The sequence below is a fragment of the Schistocerca nitens genome, chromosome 7, assembly GCF_023898315.1.
Source record: "Schistocerca nitens isolate TAMUIC-IGC-003100 chromosome 7, iqSchNite1.1, whole genome shotgun sequence".
Lineage (NCBI taxonomy): Eukaryota > Metazoa > Arthropoda > Insecta > Orthoptera > Acrididae > Schistocerca > Schistocerca nitens.
The window spans coordinates 117183659-117206883 of NC_064620.1; the positions used below are offsets into that span (position 1 = coordinate 117183659).

At 40.7% G+C, this 23225-nt stretch overlaps 1 protein-coding gene across 1 annotated transcript in view; it reads left to right on the forward strand.

The window, feature by feature from the left end:
- The first annotated feature begins 750 nt into the window (after positions 1–750).
- LOC126195423 (glucose-6-phosphate isomerase) overlaps positions 751–23225 on the forward strand; it is a 92212-nt gene continuing 69737 nt past the window's right edge. The window contains exons 1-2 of the mRNA XM_049934029.1: positions 751–960; positions 1059–1152. Coding sequence (XP_049789986.1) covers positions 830–960; positions 1059–1152 — 225 coding nt within the window. The 5' untranslated portion in view covers positions 751–829. The remainder of the gene's footprint in view (positions 961–1058; positions 1153–23225) is intronic.

Genomic DNA, 23225 nt, shown 5'->3' on the forward strand with positions numbered 1-23225 from the left:
ATGAAGTGTTAACCAAGCAGCATGTAGCATATTGTGAAGTCAGAAATCGACAGTGGGTATGAATGTAGCATGGCTATCATCATCAATTAGTAACTCCCTTGTCACATTTACGATTTATGTAGACAGTGATAACACAACTGAAGAAGCTGTGTTTGTGTGATTTGTAATGTAATTGACAAATAATAATATTTCGAAAAAGATGCTTATTGAACGATGTTTTTCATTTACTTACATAATCCTTCAGTACTTCCACCAGAGCTCCACAAACTTCAGGTGTTATTTGAGATATTGCTTGCTTCGAAATGTGAAATAAATACGCAAGGCTCTGAAATGAATCTCCTGTTGTCAGAAAACGAAGCCTTTGGTTGACTGAAATGTGACGAGGACGACTTTCATATTGTTTGTGTAAACCTTCTAGTATTAATAATGCAGCAACACAAATCATTATTGTTTATTCGACACCAGATATAACGCAGCAGCAGACGATATGAATACAATAATGCAAAGTGCACTGCAATAGGCATGAACACACAACGAGAAATATTTGTCTCCACTCTCCAGTGTGGACTGAAACAGAAACCAGAAGCAAAGTCGGAAACAACGGGAAACATTTGCGAAACATCGCAGAAAACAATGTTGCCAACAGAAACATGTTTCCAGCGGCAGTTTGTATGCGGCCTAAAATTTTGAGGTGCCCAACGATATTGCACGTTAGCAGAATTTTGTTTCTGTGTGACTTATTTTGAAAGTCGACCGAGAGTCGACAGAAGAATCGAGTTCATTGACATTGGCGGTTCAGCAAATTGCAAGCTGTGGTGGGCGTGTGATTATGGAACCAAGAGGCGATTTAACGACAGAGCCTGCATGGGCAAAACTCAACGAATGTTTCAGTAAATATGGGGACACATTAGATATTAAAAAAATGATGAGTGAAAATCCTAATCGCTTCGAAGAATTCAGGTATAATTCGTTCCTCTCACCTTCAAATGACCTTTATTTACATTTCTAGTTCTGTTATTTTGAAAGTAATAAGGATTCGTCTGCCCATAATTTCGCAGCATAAAGGTCCAGACGCCAGACCATGGGGCTATATTAATCGACTATTCCAAAAATCGCATCAATTCCGAGATAATGGGAGCGCTCTTTGAACTGGTATGTTTATGTCGTCGTGTTTACATTTTACTATAAGAACAGTCGTAACGGAAACGTTGGGATTCTACTTAGTTAGAATTCCAGGTAGCGTGCTCTTCACATTAAAACAATAAAATTTTGTGTGTCTATTTCCCAGGTCCAGTAATACCAAGACCATATGTGCTGTAAGGAATCTGTTGTTTATCGATCACTTTTAAAAACAATACTAATAACACTGAACTTTAATAGCCAATCCCTTTTACGCATGTATACGAAAAGCTAGTTTACACTTGTCAAAAAGTTAAGACTCGCATTATCTTTGCAAACATCCAGCACAATACAAATTTTAACGTTGCTGTGCTCGAAGGACAGTTTGGTGTTTTTACCAGTGCATTGACAAAGAATATGATGTAGCACCAAGTGCACGTTACAATCTTCAAGGAAATTATGTTACCAGAAAATTTGTTATCGAAGTCTTTCATAAGTAATGGTGACTTCCTTTTAAAGCAACAGCTCAAGGAAGCTGACCTTTTCTTTTAAAGTTTTATTATGCTAGAATACAACGTAACTGTTTGTTGAACTTATCTTAATACTTACGCTGTCTTGTTCTGAATCAGTAGAAGGCAGAAGTTTGTGTCACTGTAGCTCTGCATATGGTCACTGACAAGCTTACACTCAAATAGCAATATTGCTGTTTACAATCTTAGACTATTGTAGCTATGCGTCATCAAACAGAAAATCAGTTCAAAATACTTATTTACATTGACTGCATTACTGCAACAGAGGATGTGCAGAAGTCAGATTTTTCTTCACACACACACACACACAACACACACACACACACACTATATACTCTTCAGCCAGTACTAAGAAATTCATCAATTGAGAAGAAGTAAATGGCCATCAATAAATCTTTTAGGCTCTGCTTAAACTATTTACTTATTCATCTATTTTTTTATTCATTCATTTGTCCATCCATAGTCCATTCAGTACAGCAGTATTGGACATACGAGACACATTACAGAAACAATAAAAACATATATAAAACATAAACAGAGTAGACTAGGATTGGGCAGAAACTTTATTATGGAACTTTATTAGTAGCTGAACACTGTGGCTGCAGGCAAGTTGTTGAAAATAGGTGTTTCTGAATAATGGATACCTTTTTGCCTCAAAGTGACTGATTTTTGTGAAGGCTATTCTTATTTCTAGTACTGATTTCTGAAACTAATCTGTTGGTTTGCAAGAGAGATATAATTTTTTTTACATGTTTCATTAAAAAATAAATATACCAGGTAGTAGTAGTCATATTCCCAGTTTCCTGAACATGCATCTGCAGGATGTTCTTGTATTCAAAACATATGTAATATGTATTACACTCTTTTGGTCCCTGAAAACTTCAACATGGATTCATAAGTTACCTCAAAAAAACTCTCCTAAATGGTGTTATGGAATGAAAGTAGTACATGCTTTTTTTATTTTTATAGCACCTGTCTGACAATGTTCCCTAGGAGCTAAATGTATTTCCAGACCACAGAAGTCTCTCTCTCTCTCTCTCTCTCTCTCTCTCTCTCTCTCTCTCTCTCTCAACAAAGAGGCAATGGAAATAAAGGATGTGGTCAACGGGGCCAACAGTTTTCGAGTGAGCCCTGTTTGGGATTTGGTGTTAGCACAAATACATCAGGAATACACATACAGAGGCAGGGGGTGAGTTAGAGAACCAATACTGGGGCTCCATGCCCAGAACCTGTCCACCCCACCAGTGCGCCCCCTCTAGCAACTATCACGACTTCTGTTACAGAGGCAAGTAATTGGCTCATCTGTTGCGCCCTCAGTAGAGGAATCTGCAGTTCACTGGCTGTAAACGAACCAACTGGCCACGTACCTAACCTTTGCCTGAAGGTGACAAGTGGGAAACTCATCGATATGTTGCAACAACACGATACCATAACTCAGCTGATAACACAAGATTTTATATTAAAAAAAAAAAAAAATTAAAAAGCAAGATGGGTCTGTTCCTGTGTCCATCTTGGCCCTTTATTTATAAGATGCTGGATTTATGTGCAATCAGCGTTTGAAGGTTAACAAATACTGTTTATCAGACAGTTATGACAGAATCACAAGAGTCGTAAATGAGGTATTATTTGGTGGGGAAAAAATTCTGTCCATTTTCATGAGTGAGTTAGTTACATGTTCCACAGATCATTTTGCATGAGAATCATAATGATTTGGAAAAATTCATTTTACATTCCCATCTGAAATTGATTTGTAAATATGGCTACATGCTGAACATTTATAAGGCTTCAAACATTTCTTCCGACGCTATCCGAATCACTGGTTACTCTCTCCTAAGGGCAGATCGTGAAACACGACGCGGGGGTGGTGTGGGTGCCTATGTTCGCTCTGATCTGAGACCTACTATACTATGCACATCGGACGCAAAGGGCGAAGGGGAAGCAGAGTTCTTGTTTTTCGAAATAAATACATCAAATCAGAAACTGCTAATTGGAGTAATGTATAAACCTCCAAACGTCGGTGCTATGTCCTCCTTTCAGTCTGCCCTGTCCTCGCTCGTGACACTGTATGAACACATAATCATTATGGGCGACACAAACATCGACTTACAGTTAAAATCTCCCTCTGCAGAAAAACTAGAGAGACTGTTCCACTCCAATGATATGAGTTTAACACCGCTGGACCCAACTCATCACACGCCACACAGCCATACACTCATAGATATAATAGCAACAAAGCGACCAGATAAAATAATTCGCGCCAATCAGACATCCGCTCCAGGACTCTCTGCTCATGACGTGATATTCTTAAATTACTCAGTACATACTACCAAAGAAAAATCTCACCTGGTAACCTACAGAAACCTAAAAAATGTTAACCATGACGCTCTTCAAAAGGATTGCTCAGACATCCCTTGGCATGATATAAGCAATGAAGAGACTTTAGACGGAAAAATTCGGGAATTATGTCGCAAAATTATTGCACTGCATGATAAACATGCTCCTCAACGCACTGTCAAGGTAAAGAGAGCTCCCGCTCCGTGGCTCACCACTGCATTACGCCAGTTAATGAATAAACGTGATGCTGCACATAGGACCTTCAAGCGTAACCCAACTCCCGAGGCGTACGAAGCTTATAGGAAACTCCGAAATAGAACCAAGGAAAGCGTGAGGAATGCCAAAATCAGACATGCCCGCTCTGTCGTATGCGGCATATCAAAACCTGCTGCACTGTGGAAAAAGCTGCGCAGTTTCGGTATAGGGAAGCGAAGATCTGACGCTGTTTATCAAGCGTCTGCAGAAGAATTAAACGATTTCTTCTCAACAGCTGTAAACTGCCACGCAGCGACAAATTACCAGCCCCAAGATATCAATCTCTCGAGAGACAAGTTTTTCCTAAAACATGTCACTACCGGCACAGTACACAAGGCAATTATGAGAATCTCTTCCGAGGCAGTAGGAAATGATGGAGTGAGCATTGGCATGATTAAGAACGTCGTAAACACTATTACTCCAGTTATCACAGACATCTTCAACCTGTCTCTTGTCAGTAGTACATATCCTACTGAGTGGAAGCAAAGTTTAATTCAACCTATACCCAAGACTGACAACCCTAAGTCGCCAGGTGACTACAGGCCGATCAGCATACTTCCTGCAATATCTAAAGCCCTAGAATACATCGTCCATGAACAGCTGACTGATTACCTCAAAACTCATAACATCCATGACAAATATCAGTCAGGCTTTCGAAAGCACCATAGTACAGCAACTGCATTAATCAAAGTAACTGATGACATTAAACATGCTATGGACAGACGTGAAGCTACCATCCTAACACTGCTTGACTTTAGCAAGGCTTTTGATACAGTTGACTTCGATATATTACTAATTAAAATGAAGCAGCTGAATTTCTCAAACAGCGCAATACACTGGTTCGACAGCTACCTCAGAAACAGAAGTCAACAAGTCATTTGTGGGTCGGAAAAGTCATCATGGAAAAACGTGCGCTCTGGAGTTCCCCAAGGCTCCGTCCTTGGTCCATTACTCTTCTCACTGTACATTAATGATATTTCTTCAGTGATTCACTCCTGCAACTACCATCTATATGCCGACGACATCCAACTGTACATAAGTGCAAGCCCCAAGAACATTGCTGACGCAGTAGCGAGTATGAACGCAGATCTTTGCTCTGTTTCTCGATGGGCACAGAACCTAGGTCTGAAACTAAACCCCAAGAAATCCCAGGTCATACTTATATCTCATCCAAAGTTAATCAGTCGGTACTTTCGCGAAACAGTCCCTCAAATACTCCTCAATGGTACCCAACTTCCATACCAAAAAACAGTAAAAGACCTTGGAATAATCTTGGATGAACACCTAAACTGGGAAGAACAAACAGTCACAGCTTGCCGGAAATCGCTCTCCTCCCTACACGCAATTCAAAAATTTAGAAAAATATTTCCAACCCATGTTAAACAAAAGTTAGTCCAAACACTAGTCTTGCCTAATCTTTACTACTGTGATGTAGTTCAACACGGCACAAGTAGTGAAAATTCGAGATGCCTCGAGCTAGTGATGAATGCATGCGTTAGATACGTATGCAATATACGGTTGTATGATCATATCAGTCCTTCATACTCCCAGCTAGGTTGGATACGCCCTCATAAGGCACGCGATCTCCACACGATGTGCTTTCTTCATCGATTTCTTAGCCACTGGTGCCCCCAATACTTATCTTCTCACATTAAACACCTCTCATCATTCCACAACCGCAATACCAGATCGGATACGTCTAGCATCTTGGCTGTACCTTTACATAACACAAAATCTTTCTCCGTGTCATTCTCCATCTCAGCCATACGACTATGGAACGCGCTCCCCTGTGATCTGCGTCTTATCCAAAACCACTCAGCATTCAAGAGGGAACTCAAGACTTACATATTAGGGACGGTATAGCCACCATTGTTGTGCCCCTCTCATCTTTTTCTTTCTCCTCTCCATCATAGCTTCGAATTTTACCATTCTATTTCTCTTCCTCTAACCTATCTACCTCTTCTATATCTCTTTCACCCCATTCCATCGTCTTATGTCTCTGCTTGATGAGAATAACTCACAAGCTGCAAGAATATAAAGAGAAAATTCCCAACTAGCAATAGGACTGACATTCATAAAAGAAAAATCTGTTTACTTTCATATACATAGTCATTATTATTATTATTATTATTATTATTATTCTTGATTGTTATAATTATTTTTTGATTGTTATAATTATCATTGTACTACTTTTATAATCTCTATTTTTTCTTTAACATTAATACTGTATAACATGTTATATGTCCTTAATGTTCTGTAGAAACTGAAATTTATTGAATCTGAGTATGCCTGGTTAGGTGTAAGAGAGGGCCTGAAGGCCCTAATCTTGCCAGGTAAAATAAATGCATAAATAAATAAATAAATAAATATGTCAACGCATACATTACTTGCAGAGTCATGTTTCCCACAGTTACTGCGTTGTCACATGTTCTTTGCTTATTCCTCACTGAAGCGCAGATGTGGAATTTCTATAAAATGATTTTTTACACACAGTGGAATGGAACAGTATGCACACTTCTCATGGACAATATGTGGATCTATCACTGCACTGCAGAAGTAAGATATCAAAAGCTACCCTATTCACATCTTTGTTGCAAGTCGTTCCAATTTGATGTATTCTAATCACGTCATTGAAACTCCACATTTGCAGTTCGATGAAGAATAAGTGAAAAATATATGTGACAACACAGGAACTTTTATTTTGAGAAATAAGACTCTGCATTTACTGATAGTGTTAACATATATTGTTTCCAGCAAATGTTTAGCTTTTTACCAAATAACACCTTATTAATGACTCACAAATCTGGCAGTAATTCTCTCAGTTCATGGTATTCACCCTTCAGCAATGAGTGATTCTGTAGCCACACATCTCCATATTTTAAAATAATTGCTGTTCATTTTCACGTGTTTGAGGTGGGTACTTTCTTTGTTAGCTAGGTTCCTCGAGAAATCTTCACTACTGTTTGGATCAGATAGCAGTCAGTTGCTTGACTTTATCCATAAATATGCCCCTTTTTTATTATATTACATTTGTGCTGTTGGGTTGACAGAAGCGTCCGATCCCACGCGTCGGCTTTGACCCGTGACGTAAGGGTGTTGTCGTGTGTGACGTCATGACGGCGCGGAGTTTGGTTTGAGTGTGGCTGTCTCCAGTTCTGTTTTATCTTAGTTTATTTACTTTTCTGATCTGTTTGTTCTATCTCGTGAGATTTTTTTTTTTTTTAATTTAAAAACACTTATTACTTATTTTAATTATCTGTTTCCTCCAATTTCTGTTTTAGTTTATTATATTTATCTTTCTGATTTTTTCGTTCTATCCCGTGAGATTTTTTTTTTTTTTTTAAAGACAAAAAACCACTAATCAGCTACTGAAGCATCTTTATCTTCTATGGGTTGCAGGGGTTACGACCCCTGGGGAGGTGGGTGGGTATTCATGCATGGCTGTCTTCACTTACACGTTGTAGCTACGCAAGGCGTCTAAATTTGTTTATATTTAGTTGGCCCCCCACCCAAAACACCCCATTTCCCGCACTTGTCCCGTTAGTGTGATTAGGCTTCTCGTGGAAAGTGTGTGTGTTTGTTTTTGTTTCCGCCATATTTGTGATGTCATGGGTCAAAGCAGACGGGTGGGATCGGACGCTTCCGTATTTCCGTGCTGTTCCATGGATGCTGCAGAGTTTGGATCTCTGGGATGTGGGACAAGGTCAAAGAAGTAAATTTCCTTAAGTACAACACAATTCAGGGACTTCAAATTACAAAATGCTATTCTATTATTGTGGTAACGTTAATCATTAAGTAACCAAAAAAAAAAAAAAAAAATTAATTTTAAGATTTCCTAAGAAGATACACTTCAGTGGAATAAGAGTTGCAAGAATTTAGCCTCGCACTTCACATTACGTACATGATATTTAATATGCTGTGCCAGTTTTAGTTTAGTTATTTTCCTGTTCCGTGGGTGATAATTGTAGCTCCTCGCTCTGATTGGAAATGAGTGAGTTTTACAGTTATAATACACCACCTCAGTGAAACAATATTGCAAAATGCTAACAATTTACACAGTTGTCTGCATACGTGGTCTACAAACCACTATGAGTTGCATGGCAGAGCGTACTTAACATTGTACCACATGTTAGGGTTTCTTACAGTCCAATCACTTACGGACTGCTTAAATGCCTCTGTGCATACTTTACTTGGCCTGACCCTGTCTTTGCAGTCCCGATTGGAGTGATAGATAGGGGTTGATGGATAATTCTTCGCACAATGTTGATTCCTGAAACCTTGTAAGTAGGCTTTTGTGGGATAGCTGGTATCTTATTTCTGTCATGAATGAAGCATACCTGTGACCATTTTTCTCGCTCTGCTTTGAAAGTGTATGGTATCTCCTGTTAGTTCTGTTTGGTATGGGTCCCACACACTCGAGCAGTATTCTACGATGGGACACACAAATGATTTGTAAGCATCTCTTGTGTACAATGGATTTTTCCTGTATTCTGCCAGTGAACTGAACTGAAGTCTTTCACCTCTCTTACCAATGACTGTGCCTATGTGGCCATTCTGTTTCATATCCCGACAAATTATTACTCCCGTGTAGGCCTATTAGTAAGAGTTAATTGATTTTAATTGTAAATCATCGATGGTTTAGTCATGGCGTAATATGTTTTTATATTCTGCGAAGTCGATAATTTAAAATTCATGAACATTTAAAACAAGCCAATATTTGCACCACTTTGAAATCTTATCATGATCTGACTGAATATTTATGCAGGTTTTTTAGGCAATACTTCATTATAGATAACTGCATCATGTGCAAAAAGTCTGTGGTTATTATTAATATTGTCTGCAAGGTATTTAATGTGCAACATGAACAACAAGGGCTCCAAAACACTTGCCTGGTGCATGCATGAAGTAACTTCTACATCTGTCAATGTCTCTCCATCCCAGAAATGTGCTGTGTCTTCCCCACCAAGAAGTCCTCAAAACAATCAAAAATTCCCTTTGATACCCCATACGGTATAGTATGGTTAAAATGGGACCTAATACAGCCAGAAATTGTGTGCAGAATCTGACAGGTATCCTACTGTATCCTGGAGACATGTGTAATTTTAGCAGCTTCAGCTGTTCCTCAATGCCCCCACTGACACTATTACCTACATCACTTGTCTTTTCAGTAGAAAAGTAAATGGGAGCAGTACAGCTGTCTCTTCTGTAATGGAGGACCATTTGGAAATGAGTTCCATATTTCTGATTTTGCTATGTTAGCCCTCAGTTTCAGTTCCTGCGACATCCTTGAGCATCTTTGGTGCCATGGACAGCTTTTATACATTACCAGAATTTTTTTTTGGTTTTGAAAGAGTTTTCACAGTAAGATTCTGCTATTGTAGTCATTGAAGGCTTCATTTATTGCCATCTTGACAGACAAAGGTGTTTCATTCAACATTTCTATATGGCCACATGGTTTTTCATCTGTTTATGCAATAGGTGTTGTTTCTTTATAAAGTTTGTTTACAGTGACTTTGTACCTTGGAGGATCCCTCCCAGAGCTGTTCTACTAGATATGGGTAACAGTTCTTCTACATAATACTTCACAGAGGTAAATGTAAAAGTTCCTCTTTAAGATGTCACAACTGCCTCTTTAACTTGCAGAATATGTAAATCTTCCTGCTTGTTTTACCTGCCCTTTGTATTTTAGTACAGTGCTCCATATTTTCACTGAATGTTCTTTGAGTGCTAAACTAAGGGCATTAAATGGTTCATTTGAGCTATTCACAACGTTACTCAGTTCATTGTGCCTAGTAGGCACAATATTTTAGCGATCAGATGTGTTGCCTTTGTCAGGCACAATCATGTACTGATTTTGTGCAGGTACGTGGTTGACTTGTATAGCACCCCCTCCCCCTTCTCCTGCCGGCTGCTTCGTATGCAGTTTCTGAATGGAGGCACATACTGTCATCAGAAGAGGTTATAGTGTTGATGGCTGTAGCCGGCACCACCAGGCCCTTTTCGCCAGTTCATTGTGTCTGCCATGTGATTACTCTGTAATTAGACCGAGTGCTTGTTCCCAAACTGTGCTGAGACTATAACTGAAGCCGCTATTTGTAGGATTGCCTTTGGTGCATATTTTATTAGCTTCTCTAATGACAGTGTCTCAATGTTTTGACATTTGTACTAAGATCCTGCTGCATTTGTATTTCATTGCGCAAGTCCAGTGCTCTGTGACTGCTGACTACAACTGCTACATTAGTTGAGTATGCTGTTGGTGTTCTTAACAGTTTTAAATAGTGCCCACTGTTTGTCGTATATACGAGGTTTGTCTGGAAAATACATATAAAAGTTGAATAATGTCTTTATGTTACAAGTTGCAGTCACCGCCAGGTGGGACTACTGCTGTAATCAATCCTATCAACGCTCAGTTCGAGTCAGAGCACTCTGCGTGAAGGTGGGAGTGTGCGGCAGCTTGTTCACAGTTACCCTTTTTCACCTGCTGTCGGCATGGGGCTCTCTCTGATTGAGGAGCAGCGCGTCAACATCAAGTTTCTTGCAAAGCTAAGCAAGAATGGCCGTGAGATTTTTGAGTGTTTGAAACAGGTTTACAGAGACAATTCTCTGAAGGAACCAACCGTGAACAAGTGGTTAAAAAGGTTCCGGGATAGCCGAGAAGAAGCGAACGATGACCCTCGCCCAGGACACCCGTCGACATCGAGCTCCGATGCAAATGTTGAACGAATTCAGGCTTGTGTTCTTAAATACCGTAGACTGACAGTCAGAATGATTGCTGACAAGCTGTCAATCCCCAAAACAATCGTTCACGAAATCCCGACACAAAAACTTGAAATGAATAAATTGTGTGCGAAAATCGTACCGAAGCTCTTGAAGTCAGAACAGAAAGCAAAGAGGGTTGAGTGCTGTGAGGATTGGTTGGAAGCAGAGGAACGAGGGGACTTACTCAACCTAATCATCACTGGAGACGAGTCCTGGTTTTACGAATTCGATGTGGAGCTCAAATCTCAAAGCAAGGAATGGGAACTAGCAGGAGAACTGATAACAAAAAAAAAGCGAAAATCAAGGTCCAATGTGAAGACAATGTTGATTGTTTTCTTTGATTCTAGGGGCATTGTTCACAAGGAATTTGTCCCTTCTGGCCAGAGAGTGAATGGAAATTTTTACGTTGAAGTTCTGACATGTCTCAGAGTTCGTGTGGCCCGAGTTCGACCGGAGTTGGCAAAAGGGGGCAGGTGGAGCCTTCATCACGACAATGCGTCAGCTCACACGTCACTCGTTGTGCGCGAGTTTTTGGCCCGAAGCTCAGTCACCGTGACAGACCACTCGCCTTATTCACCCGATTTAGCCCCGTGTGGCTCTTTCATGTTCCTGAAATGCAAAATGGTGCTTCGGGTGCGGCACTTAGGAGATGTAGGAGCCATCAAGGTGGAAACGACACGGCAACTGAACAACATCACAACTGAAGACTTTCAGCTATGTTATCAACAGTGGAAACGGCGTTGGCAGAAGTGTATCGCGTGTCAGGGTGAGTATTTTGAAGGAGACCATATTGTAATACCTGAATAATTGTAAAATAAAGTTATTATTCAACTTTTATACTTATTTTCCGGGCAAACCTCGTATGTCTTGCCACATTGGCACAGAATCTGTTATACCCCGTATTTGTTGGGTTAAGCTCAATGTCACCTTCCCTGGCAGCAAACTGGTGTACAGCATAAAATGCTTTGGCCGCCTCTTTCTGGTTTCGTCCTCCACAGATTGTACTGTAGTGATGAGGCAAGGGAGTGCATCTAATCTGCCCATTCCGAGTAACCGTTTTTCCGGAATACTGTTCTGAGGTGTTAAACTTTCTGAAGGAGACATTCTACATTATAGATAGTGTGTACTCTTTCTACTGGCTTTTTGAGCACTTCACTCCTCTGTGCCTGGAGGTGGCAGGTGTCTGCACGCAGGTACAGTTTGGAATGTTTTTTTTTTTTTTTTTCCTTCCAGTGATGCTGGATGCCATCTCTTGACCGTGGCATCCGGGAATGATATTCTTTCCTCTGCCTTTGTCTGCGTAGTGTATCTGATGTTGCTTGGTATGGAATTTAGATGTGGTGTTTCCCTTCCATGGGCCCAAATTATGAACATGTGGTCTACATAATGGAAAGAAGCAGTTACGTTTCTTTCTGTGCGACTTCAGGCTTTCCATCTCGAAGTGTTCCATATGCATATTAGCAATCACAGGCGAGAGTGGGCTTCCCATTGTGATTCCTTCTGTCTGTCTGTAGTATTTTATAAGTGGTTTGGTTGTATATATGCCCTCTACTGTAAGAAATGATTCAACATGTGTAGCATGCATTTTAAAATTTGGCAAGAAATTGTAAATCCTCCTCCAAATAGTTGGGGAGCAGATTTTGATGATTGAGTGGCTGTTTTCTCCCTAACGTTTTTTATGTTGGTGATAAGTCTGCCATGTCTATCTTTGTGAAGTTTCAGTGCTTTTATCCATATAATCTTCATTTCAGGAAGTAATATTTTTGTAGATGTTAAGAACATCATAACTTTATTTACATACGAGGCCGTGTGCTTGTGCGTGTGAAATATCATGCAAACAATTATTCATATTTTTATTCTGTGTTGTAATATATCCATTATATGTAAGTCTAATTATTTAAAACATAACCTTTTATGCATTCCAGGTTCACTTGTTCAATATACTTTTTAACCTCAGACAATATTAAATGGACAAGTGTTGGCAATGGTGGGAGTCTCCAGGCTCTGTGGCACCCCTTCACACCCTCACAAAAATTGACATTATCACATATTGTTGAAAAACTACTTATTTCTTTTCATGGCACTCACCACAGTAACATTGTTGGTAAGGAAAGATGTCTTTGGGCATTACAAAAAATACACATATTAGTATTCAGCTAGGGTGTTGATAAGCAAGCCATTGAGCACTCTACAATCATCATTTTCAGTAGCTGGTTTCCTGTTTCTTCTTTTAACTGTTGCCAATATAGATTAAATTTTATTGGAATTTTTGATTTCAGAAATTATAATAGGATTTTTAATAATGTTCATTAAAACAGCACAGTATTCCTTGTAATGTGGGAATGTGAAGTCAGCCCTCCTTTCTTTTCCGAATCATTTCCAGGGTTGCCACAGGTTCTGGAAATCAGGGAATTTCATCCATTTCAGGGAAATATCGGGGAAGGGGGGGGGGGGGGGAACACTGCAAAAATCTTGCTTTTGTCTCAGTAGATGGAATGCTTTGTTTACTGAGGTGTCATGCATTGTCGCTGGCTGTGTTCAGTGGAGTATGTGTGTGACTTTCCTACTCTCATTCCTAATACTTCTCCCCTTCCTACAACTCCCCTCAACTTGCAGTTAGTGCTGCCACCACCTCTTTTTTCCTAACCTAGCAGCTGCCGACGAGAGGCAGGGACTTATGAGGGGAGCGGTTTGTTTGGATCTGATTCTGAGACTGTAGGAGCTGCGGCCGGAGATAGTGGTCATGTGTCCATGCATTGTATCTGAGTGACTGCGTAAACGTGTGTGTGCTCTCATTTTCTGACAAAAGCTTTGGCTAAACATTTAGTTGTGAGAGTATGATTGTCTTTTATGTGGGCCTGTCTGCGGCATAGCAATTATCTTTACAGTAAGTTGTTATGTGTCCTCATTATTATCGATGCTCAGAGTATTTGAACTAGTTATCTATGGCATGGATTGACCATCGTTGTCTCCTTTGATCAACATGAGCTCATATGGCCCATGAGTAGCTAGCCACATGAGTGGATTTCCGTGACAGGCCAAAACCGGTTTCTGCAGGTATCTGTAATGGATCAGGCCTGCCAGTCTGAAGCCATTCGGTTCCCACTGATGTGCACGCCCTGTCTGTCGGATCTAGTCTCACCGATCTGCCCGCAGGCTGAGTCTGTCTGCATGTGACATAATGCAGCAGGTTTTCATGGTTTATCCATGGACCCAGGACTGTGGTGCTCCTCAGCACTGTCTTACCACAAGCATGTTGTACAGCATGGCATTTTATAGACTTTTTATTTGTTCTAGTATGTTTTGTCACTTCAAAAGTAGTTTATATGTTAAAAAGTATAGACAATAACGAGGAGGAAATTGTGTCAGTCTCTGGTGGTTTGTACACATATATTTCTTGGAAAAAAAATCGTGCAATATCTGTTAAATAATAGTTATAACACAGTGGGTAATAACTGACAATAACGAACATAGTAGAACCAACATTTTATTGGCGGTCACCTACAGTGTTAGTTTACACAACTGTTCCCCACCATATACACTGCTTTCAAGATGCCTACTTTTTTCTGAGGCTATTTCTAAAATCAGTGAAGGTATTATAGATCTGTTTTGCAACTCCAAGGAAATGTGTACTTTCATCACCAAATGTGTTTCATTTTATTGAAATAAAATAACATCAGTGGTCTTAATGAAACACACAAACTATTTGGCTTACTGTCTCCATCTAAATCATTATAAAAGGTGTTGATGTTGGTACTTAAGATTTTTGCTCATGTCAGGAAATTCCATCTGCTTGCAAGGTTTTTTTTAGATAGTTCCTTCTTTGCACTGTTGTCTTGTACCATAGCTGCAAAGGCAGATTGTCAACTTACGTCTTAAGTTACGCCTGAAATCTCAAAATTTGTCATGGAAAAACTCTAAAACTTGTCTGGAAATCAGAGAAATTTCACGGAATTTCACTTGGGGAACTTGTGGCAACCCTGATTTCATGAAGTTTTCATTTCTTTTCACATGGTAGTGTGGCTCCTTTTCTAATCCAGAGCATTGATACCTGTCAAATCCCTCCAGTCAACTTCCTGTTAGGCTGTCTTGAAAGTTTCTATTGTCTCTTCATTAAACACTCTTTTTTGCTGGATGCCATTTCACTGTAATCAGGAAAGTCATTTAATGTAGTTACATGTTGTGAGGGTACAGCCCAAAACAATTTAACACCAGAACCGTTAAAGACAGATGTAACTGAGCATATGATGTACCTGACAGCCGAAAGAGGCATTTCGGCTTAGCGAGGTTGGACCCAGTGGTGGCCATGTGAGAGTCCCAGTGTGTGCCAGTAGATGGTAGCATGTTTAAGTCACTGCAGTTCAGCAGATGACAGAATTAAGTACCTGTGTTTCTAGATGCCTTGGACAAACACTGCAGTGTGAGAATACTATGACTGCAGGAGTGCAGCAGGTAAACAGTAGATCTGGCATGTGATCTGGAAAACACCGATGTGTTTTAGCTGTTGCCAAGGGGCATGGAAGGGGTACCCTCCATGAGCTGAATGGTCAGAGTGACCACTAAATAGGCATAAATTGGGTAAAAACTGTTCAAAGACAGTTATAGAATAGTACCACCTTTAGAGATAGAAAAATAGTGTGTGTGTGTGTGTGTGTGTGTTTAGTTAAAGGTTTTTAGAATTAAAATTAACTTTAAAAATTAATATCATCCCTTTGCCTTGTGCAATTTCTGTAAACTTAATCAAAGGATAGAGCTATTAGGACAAATCAGTGTAAATGTTTTATAATCATTATATATTTTAAATTTCATGTTCGAATATGTATTCTGAGCACAAAAATGCAGAGTTTCAGCAAAAGATTAATAATGTAATGAGTGTAATGGCAGCATATCATTTAGTTGCAGGTCTATGGGTGTAAATTTATTTAGTTTTATTTTTTCCTGGTGTATTAATGGTAAAATAGCATAAGGTAGTGATTGCCCTTAAAAAAACTTTGATCATGAATGAAATCAGCAGAAAACTAAGAACAGCAGTGAAAAGCTGAGAAAATTTCCATTTAATCTGATATTGATGTGAGTGTCGTAGCCCAGGCCACATGCTGCACACAAATGCCTGTGAGAGAGGTGATTGTGGCTGACGCTGAAGTGAAGAAATACTGCTGTCGTCCCTGAGTAAAGAGGATGCAACACAACTGCTGATAATCTCGTATGAAGCCTCACAACTGTGAGACGCAATGAAGGCTGTCGCTAGCAGGGATGCAGTGGTAACTCCAGAAGAATAGATGCAGCCTGCCTCAAACTGAAGTCCCAGTCCATGAAGCAAAATAATGTGTTAACACCAGTAGTTCTAGCCAGTGTTTTTGAGGTTCCTTTGGCTTAAGGTAAATACTAGAGCTGTCCCTCAGATCCTCCAATGAACATCTCCCTTCCCTCACCACCTCCATCCCCCCCCCCCCTCCCTTCCACCCACTCTGTCAATTGAGACTATATGGTACCACAACACTACAATGCCCTGACTGAAGAATGGTAAAGTTGAGCACTTTTCCATTTTTACTTCTGCAACCCTTTTGTTTCTGAGGTAGTTGTCAATCCATATCATTGTAGAATTTGTGAAAGGCAACTGTTTCATTGTAATAAGTAATATATTGAAATCACTTGTGTAAAAGGCCTTACTGAATTTCACCCATGGTAAAATGGTTGTTTCACATCTGTCCATGGCATGTTTTGTGTCATCAGTCATTATGATTAATGCAGTTGCTGTAATATGGTGTTTTCAGAAGGTTGATAGATATTTATTGTGGATATTAAGAGTTTTGAGGTAATCTGTCAGCTGTTCATAAACAGTATATGCCAAGGCGTTAGATACTGAAGATAATATGCTGACTGGCTAGCAGTCACCTGCTGATTTTGGATTTTCATTCTTGGGTATGCGTTGAATTAAACTCTGCATCCACTCAGGAGGGTATGTACCACTAATTGGAGAAATATTGATGCTGTGTGTGAGAACTGGAATAATAGTGAAACTTGCTGGTAGATTAAATCTGTGTGCTGGACCGAGATTCAAACTCGGGACCTTTGCATTTTGCGGGCAAGTGGACGGGTCACGAGTCATGCTTGGGTAGCTCAGTTGGTAGAGCACAACAACATTTTTAGTCATACCTAAGCGTACTGCATCATTGCCTACTGCTGCAGAAAAAATTTCCATACTCTGTGTTTAGAAGCAAATTTTAGGAAAGACAGTTCTGTCAAGAAGATGCAGTCTTGTCGTTGATAATTTGATGATTGAGAATTGGCTGCTGTCGAGGAAAAATCATTTCTTTCTGCAGAAGCTTGAAAAACAGTACCAGATTTTGCCATTCCTGTGCCGAAGCTGTACAACATTTTCCATGATGTTGCAGAAGTCGACATGCTGTGTACAGCAGAGCAGGCGTGCCTAATTTTGACATCGTATATTTTGCTTTGCTATGTTTCACAGATTCCTGTGTACTTCATACAGTTCAAGAAGTGGATTTCACTTGAATCTTTTCTTTTTTTATGCTGAATCATGTTTATAGATTATTTGGCATCGTTCTGTAGTCAGCTGTGGGGCAAGAGCTCTCTGTACTTTGTCAGAATGTTTAGGGGCATGTTTGTCACACAGTGCAGTAAGTTTGCGATTTAATTCACTGAATTTATTGTCCAGTGTCAGCCCACACAAGTATTTCACAAGACTTCGTTTAATGTCGTTTTGTTAAGATATGTTTGTTACTGATTCCCGGCCACCCTCCCCACCCCACCTCTCTTTTGCTGTCTTCTCCATGATGCTGCCGTCCTCGGACCATACATTTTGTGGAGCAAACTGTGAGATGGTATCATTCTACAATTTCAGTATTTCTTGCATGAGCTTTTCTCTGACAGCAATTCCAATCTTTGTGAGTTTTCCGTTGTGGCTAAATTCTTCCACTCTTCTTCAACAGTGCTTTATTTGTAAAAAAGGAGGTTCCCATACTGTGACCTTCCAGGGGGTGTCCTGAAACTTACACTTCTTAAAACTTTATTTTAACACTTTTCTGAGCATTGTAAAAGTGTGAATACAACACCCGTTTTACATTGCTTCAACCACAGCAAAAGTTTTTTTGCAGTACATTTGAAAATATGTGGTTCTGATTCTTTTTCATCAGAGTTACTGACTTGGCATATCAGTGTGTAGCACCACAAATCAGGCACTGTTTTTTGGTATTACAAATTATTATGGGCCTTGGTTTTGTGGCACCATGTAGCCTGCATTCTACACGATGACTTATGTCGATATCAGCCACATTAATCTGCAAGCCAAGTTTCTCGTGTGCGGTTGTGGTGATGAAATTGTAGGTAGTGGGGAGCGGGCGTGGTAATTACGATGATAAATAATCACCCACATTCCCGTCACTTACTATGAATATTTTTATTCTTGCAGTGTATACACTATGTGTGTTGCATAGAGCACTTACTACAGAGGACAGATCTGGCAAAGATAGAGTTGTTCTTGTTGCAGTAGGGCAGTGATATTATTGGGGGTTAGAGCCTGTGGTTCTATGTTCCCACCGCCACAAGTGTGGAGCACGGTGACTGGTGTACGTCGTGATGCATTGTCCCTCACTGGTGATGGCCATGGCCAACAAATCGTAATCCACCAGGTGCCTGGGCGGCCATGAAGGGTGGCTGGCCGTGATGTCAGAAGCAGTGCCGATGGGGTGGTCCGTTGAGGTGTAAGTGGCTGGTGGTGTGTCGTCCAGTGTTAGTGAGGCTGTTGGTCTGCCGTCGGTGGTGTCTGAGGGGTCAGTCGTCATTATGAAGTGCTATGGCACCAACATGAGCAGGTAGTCATCTGAAGGAAGGGTGGATTTCAGACCTGTTGTGTTGATCATAGGTGGGAGGAGTGTGACCTGCTGTAATGACCTCGAGACCGTGCTGTGACCCGATTGTCTATTGTTGAATTTGGCCATAACCACAGGTAGTGAGTCCTGCAGTGTTACGGAAATGTCTTCTGGGAGGTAGTCTCGCAAGTCTAGGCCGACTGTAAATTGGCTTGAGGGGCCTGGAGCTGCGGCCGGTGGAGGGTACACACAGGGTAGGTCTGCTAAAGTCCACGCCAGATTTAGGCAGTTCAGTGACACTGTTGTTGTTTTGCCAGCCTGCAAGATATCAAATGTGTTTGGCCCTCGTTTCAACACCTTGTACAGGCCATTGTACGCAGCGTGGAGGGCAGGTTTGACAGCGTCAGTCCTGAGCATGACGTGTGTACTTGTGCACAAAGATGGTCGGTTTGGTGTGGTATGATGGTTGCGGATGTGGTCACTGACACGTTTTACTAGGTCTGGCAGGTTGGTGTCCAGAGGGCCGGTAATTTGTGATACAAACTCTGCTGGGTGAGTGATCAGTTCCCAGTAGAGCACCTCTGCCAGCGAGGTGTGCAGATCATCTTTGTAGGCAGCTTGTATGCCCAACAACACCCATGGGAGGGCCTCCATCCACTCGTGGTCATGGCATATGAGCGGTCTTGAGGTTGCGGTGCCACCGTTTCACAAGTCTGTAGGATCGAGGATGGTAAACTGTCATGTGGAACTGGTGGCACCCACAGAGGTGGCAGAGCTTGAAGAACAGGGCCGACTTGAACTGCTGCTCCTGGTCAGTTGTCAGAGACTCAGGGCAGCTGAAATACGCAGTCCATAGTGTGATGAAAGTTCGGGTGGCGGTGTCAGCCGAGATATCGGCCAGAGGTGTGGCCTCCACCCATCAAGTTGTCCTGTCTGTTGTTGTTGTTGTTGTTGTTGTCTTCAGTCCAGAGACAGGTTTGATTGGTTTGATGCAGCCCTCCATGCTAATTTATCCACACAAGCTTCTTCATCTCCAAGTAACTATTGCAACCTACATCCTTCTGAATCTGCTTAGTGTATTCATCTCTTGGTCTCCCTCTACAAGTTTTACCCTCCACGCTGCCCTCCAGTTCTAAATAGGTGATCCCCTTGATGCCTCAGAACATGTCCTACCAACCGATCCCTTCGTCTAGTCGAGTTGTGCCACAAATTCCTCTTCTCCCGAATTCTACCCCTCCTGATTAGTTGCGTTATCTACACATCTAATCTTCAGCATTCTTCTGTAGCACCACATTTCAAAAGCTTCTATTCTCTTTTTGTCTGAACTAGTTATCATCCATGTTTCACTTCCATACATGGCTACACTCCATGCATATATTTCAAGAAAAGACTTCCTAATACTTAAATCTATACTCAATGTTAACAAATTTATCTTCTTCAAAAAGGCTTTCCTTCCATTGCCAGTATACATTTTATATCCTCTCTACTTTGACCTTAATCAGTTATTTTGCTTCCCAAATAGCAAAACTCATGTACTACTTTAAGTGTTCATTTCCTAATCTAATTCCCTCATCACCGGATTTAATTCTAATACTTTCCATTATCCTTGTTTTGATTTTGTTGAAGTTCATCTTATATCCTCCTTTCAAGACACTATACATTCCATTCAACTGCTCTTCCAGGTCCTTTGCTCTGTCTAACAGAATTACAATGTCATCGGCAAACCTCAAGGTTTTTATTTCTTCTCCATGGATTTTATTTCCTACTCTGAATTTTTCTTTGTTTCCTTTACTGCTAGCTCAATATACAGATTGAATAACACTGGGGGTAGGCTACAACCCATCTCACTCCCTTCCCAACTACTGCTTCCCTTTCATGCCCCTCGACTCTTATAATTGCCATCTGGTTTCTGTACAAATTGTAAATAGCCTTTTACTCCCTGTATTTCACCCCTGCCACCTTCAGAATTTGAAAGAGAGTATTCCAGTCAACATTGTCAAAAGCTTTCTCTACAAATGCTAGAAACATAGGTTTGCCTTTCCTTAATCTACCTTCTAAAATAACTCGTAGGGTCAGTATTGCCTCTCGTGTTCCACCATTTCTATGGAATTCAAACTGATCTTCTCTGAGGTCGGCTTCTACCTGTTTTTCCATTCGTCTGTAAAGAATTCGCCTTAGTATTTTGCAGCTGTGACTTATTAAACTGATAGTCCGGTAATTATCACACCTGTCAACACCTGCTTTCTTTGGAATTGGAATTATTTTATTCTTCTTGAAGTCTGAGGGTATTTCGCCTTTGTCATACATCTTGCTCACCATATTGTGGAGTTTTGTCAGGGATGGCTCTCCCAAGGCTATCAGTAGCTCTAATGGAATGTTGTCTACTCCCGGGGCCTTATTTCGACTTAGGTCTTTCAGTGCTCTGTCGAACTCTTGACGCAGTATCATATCTCCCATTTCATCTTCATCCACGTCCTCTTCCATTTCCATAATATTGCCCTCAAGTACTCCGCCCTTGTATATACCCTCTATGCACTCTTTCCACCTTTCTGCTTTCCCTTCTTTGCGTAGAACTGGCTCTCCATCTGAGCTCTTGATATTCATACAGGTGGTTCTCTTTTCTCCAAAGGTCTCTTTAATTTTCCTGTAGGAAGTATCTGTCATACCCCTAGCGACATATGCCTGTACACCCTTACATTTGTCCTCTAGCCATCCCTGCTTAGCCATTTTGCACTTCCTGCCAATCTCATTTGTAGACATTTGTATTCCTTTTTGCCTGCTTCATTAATTGCATTTTTATATTTTCTGCTTTCATCAATTAAATTCAATCTCTCTTCTGTTACCCAAGGATTTCTACTAGCCCTCACCTTTTTACCTACTTGATCCTCTGCTGCCATGAGTATTTCACCTCTCAAAGCTACCCACTCTTCTTCTACTATATGTCTTTCGCCTGTTCCTGTCAATCATTCCCTAATGCTCTCTCTGAAACTCTCTACAACCTCTGGTTCTTTCAGTTTATCCAGATCCCATCTCCTTAACTTTCCACCTTTCCACCTTTTCACAGTTTCTTCTGTTTTAATCTACAGTTCATGACCAATAGATTGTGGTCAGAATCCACATCTGGCCCTGGAAATGTCTTACAGTTTAATACCTGGTTCCTAAATCGCTGTCTTTCCATTATACATTGTACTTGTATTTAGCTACAAGGTGTGCAACTTGGCTTCCGCCGTTTGCCGATAGGTGGTGACAACGGTAAGTAGTGGTCGAAAGAAACAGATCGCAGACATCAGGCAGTTATCTTGGACCTCAGTCAGCATAACCTCATTCAAACATTAGTCGATTTGTGTCTGCATCATAAAGTTGTTCTTGATTGAAATGTCAGTTTACGAGCCTAATTCTTGTTGTTTGCTGGAGGTGTTACTGTTTTGTTTCAGTATGAAGAAAACAGCGGTTGAGTCTCATTGAATGCTCTCAAGCACATATGGTAAGGATACTGTTAGTGAAAGAACATATTGTGAGTGGTTTCAGTGCTTCAAGAACGGTGATTTTAACGTCATAGACTGGCATAGTGGTGGAAGAGAGAATGTTTTCGAAGATACAGAATTGGAGACATTGCTGAGTGAAGACTCGCGTCGAACTCAAGAAGAATTACCACTATTAGTGGGAGCAACACAGCAAGCTATTTTGAAACATCTCAAGGCTATGGGCATGATTCAGAAAGAAGGAACTTGGGTCCCGTGTGAGCTGAAACCAAGAAAAGTTGATGGCATTTGTGTGTTTGTGAACAGTTGCTTCAGAGGCAAAAACAAAAGGGATTTCTGCATCCCATTGTGACCGGGGCAAAAAATGGGTTCATTACGATAATCCTAAACGCAAAAAATCGTGGGGATATCCCGGCCATGTTTCCACGTGTGTGGCCAAACTGAATATTCATGGCTCCAAGATCATGCTCTGCATTTGGTGGGACCAGCTTGGCATTGTGTCCTATGAGGTGTTAAACCCAAGTGAAACAATGCATTTGAGCAGAGCATTAAAAGACAAACAGCCGCAATACAGCGAGAGGCATGATAAAGTAATTTTGCGGCACGACAACGCTCGACCCCAAGTTGCAAAAGTGGTCAAAACATACTTGGAAACGTTAAAATGGGAAGTCCTACCCCACCTGCCGTATTCTCCAGATATTGCTCCCTCTGACTTCACCTGTTTAGATCAATGGTGCATGGCCTGGCTGACCAACACTACCGATCTCACAAAGAAGTTACAATTTGGATCGATTCATGGATCACTTCAAAAGATGAACAATTTTTTCAACACAGGATTCATACACTGCCTGAAAAACAGGAGAAAGTTGTGACCAGTGCTGGAAAATACTTTGAATGACACATGTGTAACCAAT